The 18,418-nt window shown below is 31.6% G+C and overlaps 1 protein-coding gene across 1 annotated transcript; it reads left to right on the top strand.

Annotated features, from left to right (window-relative positions):
* The first annotated feature begins 4,593 nt into the window (after positions 1-4,593).
* On the top strand, positions 4,594-9,229 carry LOC109159704 (mitochondrial import inner membrane translocase subunit TIM10-like). Its single transcript, XM_019307800.1, has 8 exons — positions 4,594-4,716; positions 5,170-5,229; positions 5,429-5,488; positions 5,976-6,122; positions 6,307-6,359; positions 6,840-6,878; positions 6,966-7,035; positions 8,778-9,229. Exons 4-8 carry the CDS (start codon positions 6,081-6,083, stop codon positions 8,826-8,828), a joined length of 255 nt encoding a protein of 84 aa, XP_019163345.1. The 5' UTR covers positions 4,594-4,716; positions 5,170-5,229; positions 5,429-5,488; positions 5,976-6,080; the 3' UTR covers positions 8,829-9,229.
* Positions 9,230-18,418: the final 9,189 nt, after the last annotated feature.

Genomic DNA, 18,418 nt, shown 5'->3' with positions numbered 1-18,418 from the left:
ATACAGTAAGGGAAGTTCAAAATAGAATGTTTGGATGTGGTTTGTTGAAGATTATGGATGCTATCTTTATGGATCAAATCTGGTTGATTAAAAGTTACTATAAAAAGAAGCTATTCCAAAAGTGTACGAGTGTACAATGTCATCCTCACTAAATTGAGAGTTATGACACGTAATATGCAATAATAAGTAACTAGTCACTAGCCTTAAAAAATTAACAAGAAGATAAGCAATAACAAGCAATTAAGATAGAACAAACACATAAATAAGAGGTAAACTCAAAACAAGGAAATAGGACTCAAGTTAAGTGTTGGTCCCAAGTGGTTTGGGTACAAATCTAGAGGCCTGGAGAGGGAGGTGTCAGGTGTGAATATTTAGACTTTGTGGAATTTTAAAACTGTTACTTTTTGAAAAATCATGATTTCAAATAAACTTGAACACAAAGTAACATTGATGATTTTTTTAACAAAGTATGCAGTGGAAAAAATATTTTTACCCTTTTTAATTAATGAACTTTTTTTCTTTTTAATATTAGGTTTGGTTGGCTTAAGCTTGAAAGTAAATGCTAGAAACATATCGAGAAATGAAAGGAAACAACTAGGGTTCTTCTGGGGTTCGGAATCATGGAAATTTGCAAAGAAACGTGCTTAAATACAGAACATGGTGTTGTGTGGCTAGATGTAGTCGAAAGTTTGGCATAACTTTGGGCACACACAATTGCACATAATTATTGCACCTTGAGAAAGTGTAATTTATTAGGGGGATTTAATTCTTGATTATTGCGCATCGAGAGATGGTATTAGTTAAGAATTTATGATGCTTGATCTTGTTTTATTGGGTGTTTATGCCACGAGAGTGGAAATTCACTAGTGTTAGTGACTACGAGAGTAGTTCTATACCACCTTCCATCCTCACACTTGTTAAACCCAGATTTTAATATTGTCCTTAAAATTTGACACTAGGTGATTAAATACTTGAATCCCAAGAATCTCATATTCTCTCTAATTGTTTTCAAAATCCTGAATTTCTGCTTTATTTTATTTATTTTATGCAAATTAATCATCAAAACAATTGTTAGGATTAGCTCTAATGAATAAATTAGTAACTAGTGCTTGATACAACCACTTCCCTGTGGATCGATAACTCGTACTCCGAGTATTATTTGTTTGCAAATATACTACGCATCAAATTGTTCCATCACCTAAATCTACAATCCACTTGGCAAAACTATCTATTTCTCAACCTCCTCTTCATTAGTAATACTTTGCAATCTTAAATTCTCCATTAGGTAGACTTGTCATTGAAAATATATAATGCAGATATGTATCACAATATGTAAAAATAAATGAAGCGCCAAAATAAGTACACAGCTGAATTTTTTACGCAGTTAGAGAACACCTCTTAATCTGTGAAGCCACACCCAAAACTTTTTCACTCAAGATCAACCCACGGTTTTTACAATTACAGGTTCAATGAATTACAAAACTAGGTCTACCACCTATTTAAACATTAACCTCGTAAAACAACTCTATGAAAAAGTATACCATACAGTTTGAACTAATTCTACCAATTAAACAAACTGTAACCAACCTGAATTTTAACACAGCTTGTACTAATATAAAGTGGAGCTGACTTCTCCAGATAGTACACCAATATTTCCCTATTTTGAAGTTTCCTGACAGCGCCTTCCAAATAATCCTTTGTAGCACCTTCCAAATTCGTATTGTTTTTTTCCTGTTTTGGAAACTTCATTTTCTTATTACATGGATCCCAATTTATAGTAAAATGTCACCATGAGATTAGGAAGTTCAACCACACATATTGCACCATAATGACATGTTTGGTTCATGGAATAGGTTAGGAATGGAATAACATTCCTTGGAATAGACCTATTCCATCGTTTGGTTAGATCATTTTGTCATGGGAATAACATGCCTAGGACTGATCGTTTGGTTCGCACATAGGAATCAGAATCGGAATGAGTATCAAATACTTTGTAATGGTAATGGGTTTTGGTGAAAGTATTTAACATGTTTGGTAGTAGGGTGGAATGTGAATGGTTACTAAATACTAATAGTAGTGCTTGAGAATGAAACCCTTATTTTATTTGGGTATGAGTTTTTCAATTGATGGGGTATTCGATACCTATAGTAGTGTTTTAAAAACCTATCAACAAAATAACAACAATCACTTTCATACCCATTCCGGGGCAAAACCCACCAACCAAAAAATAAGTGTATGTCAATAATGTATCTATCATATATTAAAAAGTATCCTCTTAATTCAATACAAATACTAACCATTAGAGACTGTATTCAATGGGGTCGAGAGTGACGTTTGAAACAGTCCAATAAATGTGTACTTGTTTTGATTGAATGTTAAATCATCTCATTAAAATGGTTTTGTAATATCTTATTGCACCAAAATTTCATTCTCTACAAATACAAAGAAAATAAATTTAATTACATGTAATTAAAAATCCTTATAGTTAAAAAGTTCATATTATATAAAACATGTAAGCACTATAGTTAGCTATAAATTAAAAATATTTTACATTTAATGTATATATTTTTGTTAATATATATATATATATATATATATATATATATATATATATATATATATATTTAACTTCAGTTTTCTAAAATTCATTAATTCACAGCATACTCAATTTGGAAAATTAACTTCTAAGATCTATAAGTTGAGTTCCTTATTCCTGACTGTTTTTACTTATATAAGTTTGAAGTTAAATTCTTGGGATGCAATTAGTTTTACTTAATTGATTTGTGCCAATTTAAGTTGACTCTAAGTAGTAAGTGTTCATACCATTGCTTAGTTCTATGATGTACTATAATGTCACGTTAATTTGCATATTCTACCATGTTACATACAAAACTTTTTAAGGTTAAGTTGCAGATTATACCATGACAGTTTGCCAGAAAAGTCCCAAACAATTTGTTTCCCGTGCGATGCACGGCTATGTCGTTATGGTGCAATTATAACACATTTATATGTCAAACATATAGTAAATAAAAGGTTGAACATAGATTAAATAAGTAAAATATAATTTGTTTGCATTTCGCAAATAACAAAACTAAACATTATTAAAAATTTCTTTGATACATTTTGAGTAATGTTTAAAAAATATATAGTTTCACCAAAAATTTAAAATTATAAATATTATTATTATGTTGTGAAATTAAAAATTCTTAGTCTTATTAAATCTCAAGTGTACATATGTTATGTAATTAACCAAAATGTGCACATCCCTATGAACAATAAATAATAATAAATTTAAATAAAATCAAACTATTATAACGTAATACAAATAATTAAATTATATATTAATATACATTTAAACTTGATTTAAATAAATATAAATTTTAAACTTTTAAAATCTTTCAAAAATAATTTAAACACATTATTACTTAACAATAGTTAATCTAAATTAAATATAAACTAATACGAGTTAATACCATCAAAGATCCTCCAAGTATAGTGGTTTTGCCATGTTTAGTCCTAAACTTTCAAATTAACCATTCGTGGTCCTTCGACTTTCAAATTTAACCATTCGTGGTTCAAGTTAACCACTCATGTTCCTTCAACTATTAAATTTTAACCAACCATGGTCCTTTCAAGAGGACCACAGCTGATTATGTTTTGAAAGTTGAAGGACCATGGGTGGTTAATTCGGACTACGAATGACTAAATTTGAAAGTCGAATGATTACAGATGGTCAATGTGAACATTTAAGATTAAACGTGACAAAATTACTATACTCAGAGGACTTCATGTGACATTAACTCAAACTAATACAAAGTACTTTTTATCCTATCCTATCCTATTATTCTAAAAACAAATCCTTTATATAATAAAGCTATATGGTTTGGGAAATAATTAATGTTACAATTAATGCCACAACATCTTTTATTATATAAAAAAAAAGCACAACATTTAAAAAATGAAATAGCTATATATTATATAATCATATACAAAATATACTTTTGAAAAATAAAATAGCTATATATTATATAATCATATAAAAGATGAGTTCAATTAGAGTTTAAATTTACACATACAAAATTTGAAATTTGCTTTCTAAATGTAATTATCTTAATTATTATTCGTATTGTGAAAATTATAATATAGATGAAATACAATTAAGAATAAATTAATGTAATTATGTAAATTCTCTCTATAAGTTTATTTGAATATGCACATAATTAGAGATTATATTAATCATACAAAATTATAATTATAATTATAATTATAATTATAATTGTAATTTTGTATTCTATAAAAAGATTATATTAATCATACAAAATTATAATTATAATTATAATTATAATTTTAATTGTAATTTTATATTCTATAAAAATAATAAATATTTGACCAATGGAAATTCAAAAATATTATTATTTTAAATAATTTATAATATTTTAGTTTTTCTATTTTTTATTTATATTTATAATAACATAATTTTTTTCCGTGCATCGCGCGCGGGTAAATTACTAGTAAAAAATACAACCTAACCTACCCATTTTCTCGGGCGCCTCACCTGTCGCACACTCACTTCTCGAATCGTCTGTCTCGCAAGTCGCAGACTCAGCATCACCGCTTCTCTGCCCTCGCTTTCTCCTTTTCTCCTCCCTCGGCATCCCCGCTTTTCTTCCCTCGGCGTCTCCGCTTCTCATCCCTCGCCGGTCTCATCGTCTCTCGGTACACACTTAGTCCCTAAGTTATGTACTTGATCATCTTTTAACTCCTAATATATGCATAAAGTGACGCTTTTAGTCTTTCGAAAATTATTTCTGCCACAAATATGTTAAGCTAAATTTCTTCTGTTCGGTTTATTCTTCTCTAAAGTCTGGTCACCTATATAGATGTTAAGCTAAGTTTCATCTTCCTTGTTGTGTGATTTCTTGATTTCCTGCCACAAATGTATGTTTATTTCTAGTTCTAATTACTGCAATATAATCTGTGTCTACATCCATTTCACTGTCTGCATTTAGGTTTTCATGAAATTTTACCATTTTCATGTGCCACACTACCATTAAATGTAATTTTGTAAGTATAATATGGACTACGTATATAAATCTCTTAAACTAACCTTAAAGATAAACTAAGAATTTATATCTCAATTCCTGTGTTGCCATGTCTAAAAACATGTAGGTAGAAGACTTTGTATCTGGAGCTCTAGATGCCAGGAGGAAATAACGCAGGAATTTCGATGTAATGATAAGTCTTCTCCTGTGAATTTTATTCGTATCATGGAATGGGAGTATTTGGTCCAGTCTTAATGATAGCACACCTTAATAAAATAGCACCCAAAAGAATTAAATATTTATTGTTACTGTAAGTTTTTATCCTTAATTACAGCACAATTGATGTAAATTATCCAGAATTATAGCTTTTAGTGTTTTATTTTCAGAACTACTGAAGTAAAATATCAAGGAACTTGGTACTAAACAGTTCATAAAATCTAAAACAGGTATGTCTACATTAGCTGTGTTTTCTTTTAAGTGTATAGATTAACTTTATTTTATGTCTGTTGATTTATGTGCATGTTTTATTTGTTTTGTATTTGTGCCTAGTAGTTGGCGTGTATACTGTGCTAAGAGCTATAATTCTACTTTTTTTTTTTTTTTTTAAACAGCTATAATTCTACGTAAACCTTTCAGACTTTGGCTTTATATTTTAGGTTACACTTTATTTATCCTTTGGGCTTTCTCTGTGTTATTAATTTGTTTAATTTTTGTGTGTTAAGTTAGAGTTCTCAAAGTAACATAATGATGTTTGCAAATAATATGGTAACTGTTTCTAACTAATAAGATAACCATATATTAAAATAAATCAACATTTGTTGAACAATTCAATACAGTGATTTAAGCAATTTTGCTATTATTTTCAAGACCACTAATTCTATACTCCTTGCTACATCTAAAACTTTTCTCAGAAGCTCTGTGTTTATTTTCTAGGGTTTTACTCTTCCACCTCAATTCACTCTTCCCAAGATACAAGTATACACTCCATTTTTGCCACTTTGGTGAACCATTCTTTGTTCCTCCAGACCTCCACACATAATGGCACCTACTAATTCCCCTTCTGCCATGGAAAAAGATCAGGTATTGTTTCGATTTTGTATCTGTAACATACTGCCTGTGATTGTGATCAATGCTTGGTTTTGAGCTGCTTGTGGATATCGATATATATGACGCTTCCCATTCATTAATTTGATTGTTTGGGGAGAATTTCAATTTGTCTGTGTGTGTGTTTTTCCTGATTTTTTCCCCCTCTTATTGAGTGCAGATATTTGGGATGGCAGAGAAAGAGATGGAGTACAGGGTGGAATTGTTTAACAAGTAAGTATTTTGCAGCATTATGGACTTTGAAACCCCACTGTTCAGTGGCTTGCACCAATCAGTTTCATCTACCAGGAGTAAAACATTGTAATCAAATGAACTGAAACTGATACTACGATCTTCTCACTCCTTTTTTCTAAATTTACAGCTCATACAAACTCTATTAAATTGTGGTAAATGGTCATGTGTTTAGAACATTACTTAAAACAGAAGTCACCAGCTCATACAAACTCTATTAAATTGTGGTAAATGGTCATGTGTTTAGAACATTACTTAAAACAGAAGTCAAGGGGTGATGTGATCTTCCACTCCTTTCCTATTGGAAAACAATGATATGGAGATCCACTGCTTTTCCATGGCTTCACATGATACCTTAAGATTTTTTATTTATTTATTTATTTATTTTTTTCCATATTGGGAAATTTCTACTGTGATATAGAATTTATCTAATCCTTTTATTCATCTTTTGGTTTCCTTCAGGCTTACCCATACATGTTTCAAAAAGTGCATTGAGAACAAGTATGTTTGTTTTGATACATTTTACTTGTAGCCTTATCACTTTGTTTCATGAATAGCTTGAGAAACTGATCTTGAATTGCTTCTCAGGTATAAGGAATCTGAGTTGAACATGGGTGAAAATAGTTGCATTGACCGCTGTGTTTCTAAATACTGGCAGGTGAGTTTTCCACTTTGCATTTAACCCTACATAGGATCAATGGTCCTTCAAGTTTCGAAATTTAACCAATTGTGGTCCTCTTAAAAGGATCATGGTTGGTTAAAATTTAATAGTTGAAGGACCATGGGTGGTTAACTTGGACCACGGATGGTTAAATTTGAAAGTCGAAGGACCACAGATGGTCAATTTGAAAGTTTAGGACTAAACGTGGCAAAACCACTATACTCGGAGGACATCGGATGGTATTAACTCTTTTTAATTTTATTATATTTTTGTGACATGTTTAATGTGTCTTAAGTTCCGTTTTTTTTTTTTGGTTGGCACAATCTAGTTATAATCATACACTTTAATGATATTTCCATATTCCCTTAATAGAAAACTTTCACCAAATATCTGATGAAATTACATGTCATGTAGGATAATGGTGTTATAATCTGAGTTTCTTGCCTTTGTGATTAGGCACCATCACAATATGTTTCCTAGGATAGAGAAGAGTCTCAAAATGTTCAAAGAACAAAATTATGTCTCCTAGTTCAAGGCAGCTTTGAAATGCTTAGAACCCACATTTCTAAGTTTTCTAACCATTCGAGTGTTTTTCTTAAAACATTTTTTATGGATCTTTGGAGTTTTAGTTACTGCACTACCAATGGCATAATTTACTCACATGACTGCCTGCATTTCTGTTTAGTGCTTTTTCTGTTTTCCATTTTTTTGTTCCCTTTTTCCATAGTTTCTAATTTTTCTTTTTTCCATTAGAAAATTGATAGAAAAACAAAAAACGTGTTTATCAACATTTATTTTCCATATTATTTTTGAAATGAGAAAATACGAAGTTATTTAAACCTATGTGTTTATTGATTGATTTTCTTCAATTAAATCTACAAATAATGCTAGTGGTAGTTGACAATAATTCGAGTAGTGTAGTTATGTGTGCGCATTGGATTGAGTCGGTTATATCTAAATTTTATTTTGTATATTCAAAATTTTGAGTGCTATTTTTCGAGTTTTAATTTGGACAATAGGAATACTATCCATGGAGAACAACGAATAAAATAATATTGGGTGCCTGACCTCTAGAACCCTAATATGACTGGTTTGAATAGTTGATAGTTGGGTTTTAAACGGGTTTAGGTAGTAGTGAAATCCCCATGCTCGATTGTGTGTGTGTGTGTATATAATAGACTCTGTGTAGTGTCAATCGGGTTTAGAATGGGTATTTCTAATATTCATTCTTACTATGGTAGTTCTAAATGTATTCGGATTCACATTTGAAAATGACTAAATAGATGACTACTTGCCAATTGTCATCCCTATTAACATGGGTAGAGTAAAAAACAAAAAATAATATTATATGTAGTCATAGTAGTGGATATATAGTGGTGGTGATAGGAGGATAAGTAGATATGGGTGGTAATAGGGTAGTTAGGTGATGGTAGAGGTATATAGATAGGTAGTTGGTTAGATGATATGACTAGATTAATAAGTGATGTGAAAGTTCGTAGCTAATAATAATAGCGATTATTGATAGAGTTCTGTGTTTTTGTATTTGTAAAACTTTAGAAAACAAGAACTCAAATCTGTTTTTCAAATCCTTTGTTAAATTGAAAAAAATGGAAAAACAGTTTTCCAGATGGAAAAATGGGAACCAGTGCTAAAAACACAAATTTTGTTCTGTTTTTCATTTTCCAGAAAACTGGAAATTTTTTCCAGAAACTAAACGCAACCCTAAATGTTTTCTGCAGGTGACTAATCTAGTTGGACAGCTTCTTGGTAGTGGTCGCCATCCTATGTAAGAGTTTGGTTCAACATCTCTCCATGGATGATAAGAAGAAGAAAATAAGTACAACTGCGTTTTTCTCCACCCCCATCTATTTTGGCATTTAGAAAACAACACTATAATTTGCATCGACTTGAGAAAACCTCTTGATATTCTTTTACGCCTTCATGTTTACTGACAGCAAGATGCAACTTATAACGGTTTCTCAATCACCGAATTAGTAAAATGAGGTTTTGTGAGAGTGGTTGAGTAGAATAAGTGATTGATTTTGTAGACCCAAAACATAAAAAATATAGAACTATGGACTAAGTAGTGAAGCAAATGGATTTGTTGGGTTTCTCATGAAGAAAGTGAATTGTATTGTTAAAAATTCTCTCTACTTTTAGATGATGATAAGTATAGTTTTAGAGAGTAAAAGTTCAATTATCTCTCTACTTGCGAAATTTATGTGATGAATTCAAGGTGTGAGGCAAATCTCATTGTAACATGTAAATCAAATCTTTAAGTTACAGCAAATGAGATATATAGATAGCAATATAATAAATTCAAGAATAAATATAAAGAAAATGCAAGTGTGAACAGTGCAGTTGCCTGAAGATGCACTGTTCACGAGCAGTATGTTATTAGGGATGACAATGGCAAGTACTATCTCAGTCTCAAGTAAGGGTGACCACAGTTTCGGTTCGGAATTGCCGGTTCCGGTTCCGTGGATGGCGAAACCGGAACCAGAACCTTATAATAAGGTTCCGGTTCTAATCGGAATTATTTAAAAAAAATTTAAAAAAAACACTATAATATTTAATTTTTTTCGGTTTAGAACCGGAACCGTCGATTTCGGTTCTAAGATTTTACAAACCTTAACCAGAATCGAAACCGGAACCGTGGTCATCTCTAGTCTCAAGACCACCACTATATATCCACTACTATCACCACCACTATATATCCACTACTATCACCACCACTATATATCCACTACAATTGGCAATTGACAATTCCCTTATCCCCACTTCCACTATCTCAGTTTCAAGATCTCAATTCTCAGCAGCAGTATGTTTCTCGAGCTCATTACCCTCTAATAAAGCCTCTGCATTTATTTTTATTTTATTGTCTGACCAGCCAACACCTCATTTGTTTAAGCTGCCTCTATTTTTTGTTTTATTTATCTCTTCATCTTGTTCCATACTTGATTCATTTTCCTCATTCATAACTATCTCTGCTATTTCTTCAAGGAGGCCCATAGATGCCTCCCCAATTACTTCATCTACAAAGAGGGCCATCCCCTCTTCCAAATCACCAAACATGGAGGTATGAATCGGTGCAAGTCCATCATCTTCCTTACTTTGCTCGGCATTCTGTCGAGCATCTGTTGTGCACTCAAGGTCACAGGCCTTTCTTCCAAAACTGATACAAACTGATCCTTTACTTGATGGCAGATTCCAAATTTTGGTCTCGCCTTTGAGGGAGACGAAAATGGTGAACCACTCCAACATGATGATGTCATCTCCAAAGGTGAAATGCGAAGTAGAAGCCTAAGCAGAAGATGGCTTAGAAGAAAGAAGAAGCAGCAGATGGCGTAGAAGAAAGAAGAAGCATAAGATTTTTGAAGAAAGATGAAGAGAAGATTTCGAAGAAGAAGTTGAGTCTGTGTCCAACGTGAGAATTAGGGCTGTAGGTATCTTTTAAATTATCTTTTAATTTGTTTGTTTTTTTTTTAAATTCTTATGTGGCAATTCAAAATATAAAACAAAGCTGACGTGGTGTCACATGGTCAATTACCGGTTCTTCAGGTAAAAATTACCAGTTAATGGGGTTAAATGACTCAAAATTATGTGTTCATGTGTTCAATTGACCTTTTTTAAAATTTGTGGGGTTAATTGACCTTTAGCAAAAATGTTTAGGGACTTATTTGGCACTTTTCTCTAATTATTATTATTTATTGGGAAAATGGTCAAATAGGCACTTGAACTTTAGCTTAAAAGTCAATTAGGCCTCTAAACTTTTTAAATGTGCAATTACACCCATCAACAATCCATTTAGGTGCAATGAAACCCAAAAACAAGTTAATGACCTGCTATCACAGGTCATTAGGGTTCAGGCCACCTTTCGGCGATTTTTCCGGCAAAAAAAAGTGACTAGCAACCAACTCAGATTTGTCAAAAATTTCGCCGGTTACTTTTTTTTGCCGAAAATTTCGCCGGTCACTTTTTTTTTTTTTTTTTTTTTTTTTTTTGCTGTAAAATTCGCCGGAAGGTAGCCTAAACGCTAGTGACCTGTGATAGCAGGTCATTAATTTGTTTTTGGGCTTCATTGCACTTAAATGAATTGTTGATGTGTGTAATTGTGCCTTTAAAAAGTTTAGGGACCTAATTGACTTTTAAGCTAAAGTTCGAGGGCCTATTTGACCATTTTCCCTTATTTATATTAAAATTTATAATAGTAGTTATAAAGATTAACATAACTATAATAAAAATATGTAAATAAATAAATTTAAAACTTGTAACTTATTATAAAAATAAATACACAACTTGTAACTTAAAAAAAATAAAATTAGTTGAGGGTCGTGTCGAGCCATGCTAAGATTTTTATTGTTAGGGTTGACCTGGTAACCCATATTTAATCAACCGTTGATAAAATGTAAAAACTTTGAATTAAAGAAATTGAAGAAACAAATTTTGTGATCCAATTCAAGATTTTTATTGGTTGGTCTGCACCCGCAAATTATGCTGTGGACTCGTGTTCACAATGCATTGTGGACACGAGTCTAAAACGACGTCATTTTTAGAAAAACGCGGCATTTCAGTTTAAAAAAAAATTAATTTTGTCTCGACGTTATCGACGTTATTCGTTTGTGGAATTATGAATGTACAGTTATGGAATTATGAATGTACAATTATGAAATTATGGAATTATGAACACAAAGCTCTGACATTATGAACTTACAATTATGAACATATAGTGATAAAATTATGAACATAGAGCTCTAAAATTGTGAACATAGAGCTTCGAAAATTATGAATTTACAGTTATTGAATTATGAATGTACAGTTACGGAATTATGAATGTACAGTTATGGAAGTATGAATGTACAATTATGGAATTGTGGAATTATTAAAACAGAACTCTGACATTATGAACTTACAATTATGAACATATAGTGATAAAATTATGAACGTAGAGCTCTAAAATTGTGAACATAGAGAGCTTCGAAAATTATGAATTTACAGTTATTGAATTATGAATGTACAGTTACGGAATTATGAATGTACAATTATAGAAGTATGAATGTACAGTTATGGAATTATGAACACAGAGCTATGAAATTATGAACTTACAATTATGAACATATAGTGATAAAATTATGAACATATGCTCCTATAACGAAGCGGTCTGAAATTAAAAAAACAACTGAAAAATAACGGTGTCACTAACGGCACCGTTACCGTGTCCACAATGCATGCTGGACACGGGTCCATAGCATAACGATTGACATTCGCAAATTATTGTGTGCACCATGATCCACACAGTGTTATGTGGACCATCACAAAAAGTACATTTTAATATACTAAACGTACATTATTTTTGTACTAAATATACATTATACAATATAATGTGCATCCCCTAAATACAATGTACATTATTTTTGTGCTAAATGTACATTATACGTGTGCTGAATGTACATTACTTTATAATATACAAAATATGGTCCACACAATAATGATTGTATGACATCACATAGAGAGAAGAATGTACTTGGTGTGAAATAGGAATTCGAAAAATCTCGAAAGATATTTTTCGCCAAAATGGGTAATTTTTCCTTTAATTAGAAATTCAAAATGAGTATTTTACATGTACTTCATTTTCTTTTGGTAGCCAAACATTGACAAATTTAAAAAATAACTTTTGAAAGTCATTTTTTGGTTTTCCAAACAAGCTTTAAACGTTAGAACTTGAGGCTCCCGATGTAATTCACCCATTATTTTTCTTCTTAGGGTCCATTTGGAAATCCAAAAAGTGACTTTCAGAAGTCATTTTTGAGATTTTTCAGTGTTTGGGTACTCAAGGAAAATGAAGTCAAAGGAAAATCTTTCAGGTCAATAGAAAAAATATCTAATTTGGTGGAAAGTGTCTTGTTTTTTAGTTAGAAAATATTTTCTGGATTCTTTATTTTCCTTCTCTCCACTCTCTTCTTTGTTAAGTTAGCTTCCTGATTACTATTTTACCACCACTACCACATCACCACCATCACTGCTACCACTACCACCAGGCCACCACCAACACCATCACTACAACATCACCACCGCCGCAATCACTACCACCCAGGGACGGAGCCAGGACGGAATAGTGCGGGGGCCAACTACGATTGAAGTACTAAATCAAATACATTGATATCCTGTTAACATATCTCAAAATAATCATTACATTACAAATTCAATAAAGTTTAGAATAAATCATTTATAATTGAATCCATATTAAATTATTTTGCAATATGTTTTGTACGGTTGAAAGAATGAAAACATTCACGCATGTTTTAAAAGACTATTGATTATTTCTTGAAAAACACTCTTCACAACATAACAAAATAGCAATTGTTTTATCAAATACATATACCACACAATTGTTACATTATTATGCATTTTAAATTAAATACAAAATTTATCACACAACCACAAATTTACATAATTAGCCAAACAAATGCACCTTGATATCCATGATTTAGAATCAAACAAAACAATTATTTAAGATAAACAATAGAATATGAAACAAAAATTAACCAAACAAGTAGTTAGAAACAAAAATAAAAAAACAAAAAATTTACTTGAAAATATGCATAGATTTTTTAATGACAAATTATCTTATTATAACGTATATGCCGCATATATGCATGGTTCTAGAGAGAGAAACTAGTACGTAGGTTAAATGAGGTTTAATTTGAATGTGAGTCAACAATATAGGGAATACATAATTTGAAATAGGAAATAACTGAAAAAGTTGAGAAGATGAAGAAATTTATAACTTAACCTGTAAGATTAATTAAGTGGAGGGGGGGGGGGGGGGGGGGGGCAAATATTTTGAAAAAACAACAAAATTTTAAAATTCTATATAGTATTTTTTAAAAAAATTTAATACATATATAATATTAAAAAATTTTGGAATGGGGGAGGGGGGCCAAGGCCCCCCTAAGCATCCACTTGCGTCCGTCCCTGCTACCACCAGCACCAACACCAACTCCAACACCAACACCACCACCATCACTGCCGCAACCACCACCACCAACACCGCTGCTGCCACTGTCACCACCACCACTAATACACTACCACTACCACTACCACATCACCACCGTCACCAACATCACTACTACCAACACTAACACCACCTCAACTACCACTACCACCATCACCACCACCAATGCCACCAACATCACAATCACCACCACCACTACCACCAACACCACACCATCACCACCACCACCATACCACCACGACCACCTCCATTTCACTACCGCTGCAACATCATACCACCACCACACCACCGCCATCCCATCACTACATATTATTATTATTATTATTATTATTATTATTATTATTATAACAAATAATTAATCATTTTAAGGAAACTGAACCAAAAGAAAAAATGTAATTTCTTAACTATCAACCAAACAGAAAAAGATAGTTTTTGACATTCAGCCAAACACCAGATTTTTTTTTTTTAAATGAGTCATTTTCGAAAAATCATTTTCTGGAAAATATTTTTTAGGCTTCCAAACGGAACCTTAATGTACACAATATTTTATTTGCATTTATAAATTAAAATTACTTTATTAGGTCTTTAAATCTATTATTTTTATTTGGTGAATGAAATTTTTTATGTATGAATTATAATGAAATAGTACTTTATCCTTTAATTATACCATCATCATTTTTTGTCTCACAATTAAAAGTAAAGTAGATGAGAATAATAGTTCTGGGATTGATCGTATTATTGATTAATCTATTATATTTAAAGTATAGGAAAAGTTGTATTTATAAGGATAGAAAGAGTCCCGATCAGGATAGGAATGAAAAGTGATATATCCTCAATAATATAAGGAGAGGTAGAAAGAATTATAGTGTGCATAGAATACACAGTCCTAATACGCCCTCAAGTTTAAGGTCCTCTAGAAAGAACATTGAGTTTGTCCCTTAGATCATTTAACCTTGTTGTGGTTAGTAGCTTGGTAAAAATGTCTGTCAATTGGTCTTTCTGTGGATAAGTAGTTTACTTGTAGTTCCTTTGATGCTAATTTATCACGAACAAAAGGGTAGTCGTTGAGTTGATCAATTATCATAGGTTCTTTAGTGGTCAATGGCGAGATCATTGCACGGTACTCAAGGTGGAGACCTTGATAGATAGAGATGTTTTTGTTTTTATCAAAACTAATTGGTCAACCATCTTCTGCAAGAAGTCTAATTAAAACCTTGGTTTTGCCAAAATACTCACTCGTACTAGAATCCCCATGGCGCAAAGACTGCAACCGACTATGGAGACTCAGATATCGTGCCCAAGAAGAAATCCCAAAGGCGACTTCAGTAGTGTGTCATAGGGCCTAGGACATGGCATGTCCCACTACAACATACAAAACTTCATCGGACAATGACGACAAGAGCACGAAAAAAATAAAAGAATCCTGACAGACCAAAGTTTCCGCCGCAGGATCGGCTACAACGAAAAACTCATCCGAAGCATTAATAAATGAAACCGGACACAATAACGTGCCATCAATGGATCCACTGGGATTTTGACCGCGAAGAAAGGGAACAAGTTGAGTCTTTCAAAACAAATGGTTTGAGGAAGTTTAATGGAATTAAAGTGATAGGCTGTTTGTAGGGTATTTATTAGGGTTGTTGTTAGAGAGGGAATATCGGAGATGGTGCGAGAAGAGGATGTGGTGTCGCCAATAGGAGGCAACACGGCGGCGGCGGTTTTTATTTAATTTTTTTTTTGGTAGGGTTTGTAGCAATGGATCCTTTGGTTTACTAATACCAGGTGAGAACAATAGTTCTGGGGATAATCTTATTATTGATCAATCATTATATTTAAAGTCATGCTCGGTCCTACATTTTATAGGCCCGGGGCATGACGAAAAAAAGCCCCAACTTAGTTAGCATTATACTTAAAATTTAAATTTTATATAAGAAAAAAATGCTAATATCAAATAACTTTAAATAAGATTCACAAGTTTTTAAAAATTTTACACACAACAATAATCATGAAAAAACTATTATAAGTGTTTTTCTAAATATAAAATGATCAGTAACTTCATTAGTGCATAATAAATAAATAATCCAAATAATAAGAACCATTCATTTTAAAAACAATACTAACGACATTTTTTTGTTCCAGTTAAGGGCCTAACATTATTGGCTCTTATTAGAATTGTAGATAGATACTTCCATCTTGACCCGACCTGCTAATAGACAAAGATTAGTAAAATGATCTCACACAATTTTTTGTCATTCAATTATATATGAGGATTTTTTGGGCTAACTTAAAAAAAAAAACACTAAAACATAATATTTAAAATTAAAGTGATGACTTCACTCCAACCATCCATCAGTGGGTTGCTCCCAGCCTCCTAGACTTAGCAAAATATTTATTGTAAACTATTTGGCAACACGTATACCTCATCGTGCAGACTAGGCGTCAATACTTCTTATTCGATCATTAATTATTTTTTGTTGGATTATGAGTTATGTCACCCAATATGTAATTACAAGCAATTATACACTAATACTAAGGAATTAACAAGAAGTTAAACATTTAACAATAAGTTATGCATAGGCAACAATAACTAAATAAGACAAAACAAACACATATTAACAAGAGATAACCACAAACTAAAGGAAATATGACTCAGGTTTGATGCAAATAAACGTATAAGATTGGGAGAACACACAATCCAAGAAATTGAAAATATGACTCAGGTTTGATGCAAATAAACCTATAATATTGGGAGAACACACAATCCAAGAAATTGAAAATATGACTTAGATTTGATGCAAATAAACCTATAAGATTGGGAGAACACACAATCCAAGAAATTGAGGAAGTGCACGTAGAAATCCTAGACTATAAGCTAGTTTTACTGAACTAGAATTAGCACAAGAAAATGTCTCAATCTCGTGATCCATCAACTTCAAGTTCTTCAAACAGAAAAGCATAAAAATATTTTAGATTTATGCAAGTAGGGCTCGAATATACTTAACACAATCCTTGTTGTAGTCAGTAATTTTTCAAAAGCATACTATTGAATGTTGTATACCTAACATTAACAAGATACAAGCAAGCACAAATCTTTCATATATAATCCCCTAAGTTAGGTATTTTCAATCTATCCTTTCAAGCAATAATAATAAAAAATTGAGCATTAAGATAAATAATACAACCTTAAGCCAAGTCTACAAACTAATTACTCATATTAAGTAGAAACAAAGCAAAATCACAAGTAATAAACATAAATATTGCAAAGGAAATAGGTAAAGAGAAATAAACTTATCTACTGAAAATGAAAGAGAAATCTTGAAATCTAAGAGTAGAAAGTGGTGTACACAGTACACCCTTGGGATGGGTGTCCAAGAGGCAGTCCATGCTCCAATAATCAACTCCAAAATGTTTCATAATGATCTCCAATTGATTCCTTGGCTCAAAACTTGATTAGTGTTATTCCAAAATGCTTCATTTTTCTTACTAGTTTTGAATAATATTTATACGTACCTAGAGATGAAATCAACACAACTAAGTCATAATTCACACAAAATTGAACAAATTCTCAAATAATATGGGGTTAGATAATGAGGGGCGAAAATATGAACATTTACACACTAGCTTATCAAGCCACCCAAAAAGAATTGAAGCATGAGTATTTTTTGAAGTTAGAATTGAAGCATGAGTATTTTTTTGAAGTTAGAATTGAAGCATGAGTTATGCATGCATATACGCCTGGCCATGGTATTACGTGTTTAGGGAAAACTAGTGCGTGGTTGAGAAATGATTGGATTTTAGTTTATGAAAACGTGTTATTACAACTCTTAGGGGTCGTTTGGTTCACGGAATCTCAGATTACCTTAGGGAATGTTAGATTGCTGGAAATATTAGATTACTGAGAATGTTAGATTCCTGTGTTTGGTTAAAATTAGGGTATGTAATATAATCATGTTTGGTTTAGGGTTATCTTTTATACACACTATAATATCCTTAACATATTTTCATATATTTTAATAAATTTAAAAATTAAAATAAATAAATAAGATAACGGTATCATATATAATTACATGATTTTAAAATATTAACTAAAATCTTGAACTTGAGAAACAAAATTATTTTATATGCTAACATAACATAATAAAAATAAAAAAAATATATAATTACAAAAATAATTATATATATATATATATATATATATATATATATATATATATATATATATAATAAACTAACATAACCAAGATTATCTTACATTACCTAAGATTTTGAAGGGAATCACATTCCCTTCAAAATCCTATGTGGAGAGAATGTGACATTCCTTGAGAATGTTAGATTCCCTAAGATAATATGAACCAAACACCGGAA

Source organism: Ipomoea nil, unplaced genomic scaffold, assembly GCF_001879475.1.
Source record: "Ipomoea nil cultivar Tokyo-kokei standard unplaced genomic scaffold, Asagao_1.1 scaffold2845, whole genome shotgun sequence".
In the NCBI taxonomy this organism is placed as follows: Eukaryota; Viridiplantae; Streptophyta; class Magnoliopsida; order Solanales; family Convolvulaceae; genus Ipomoea; species Ipomoea nil.
Note: the sequence above shows the minus strand (reverse complement) of the source record. Positions and strands in the feature narration are given on the sequence as shown.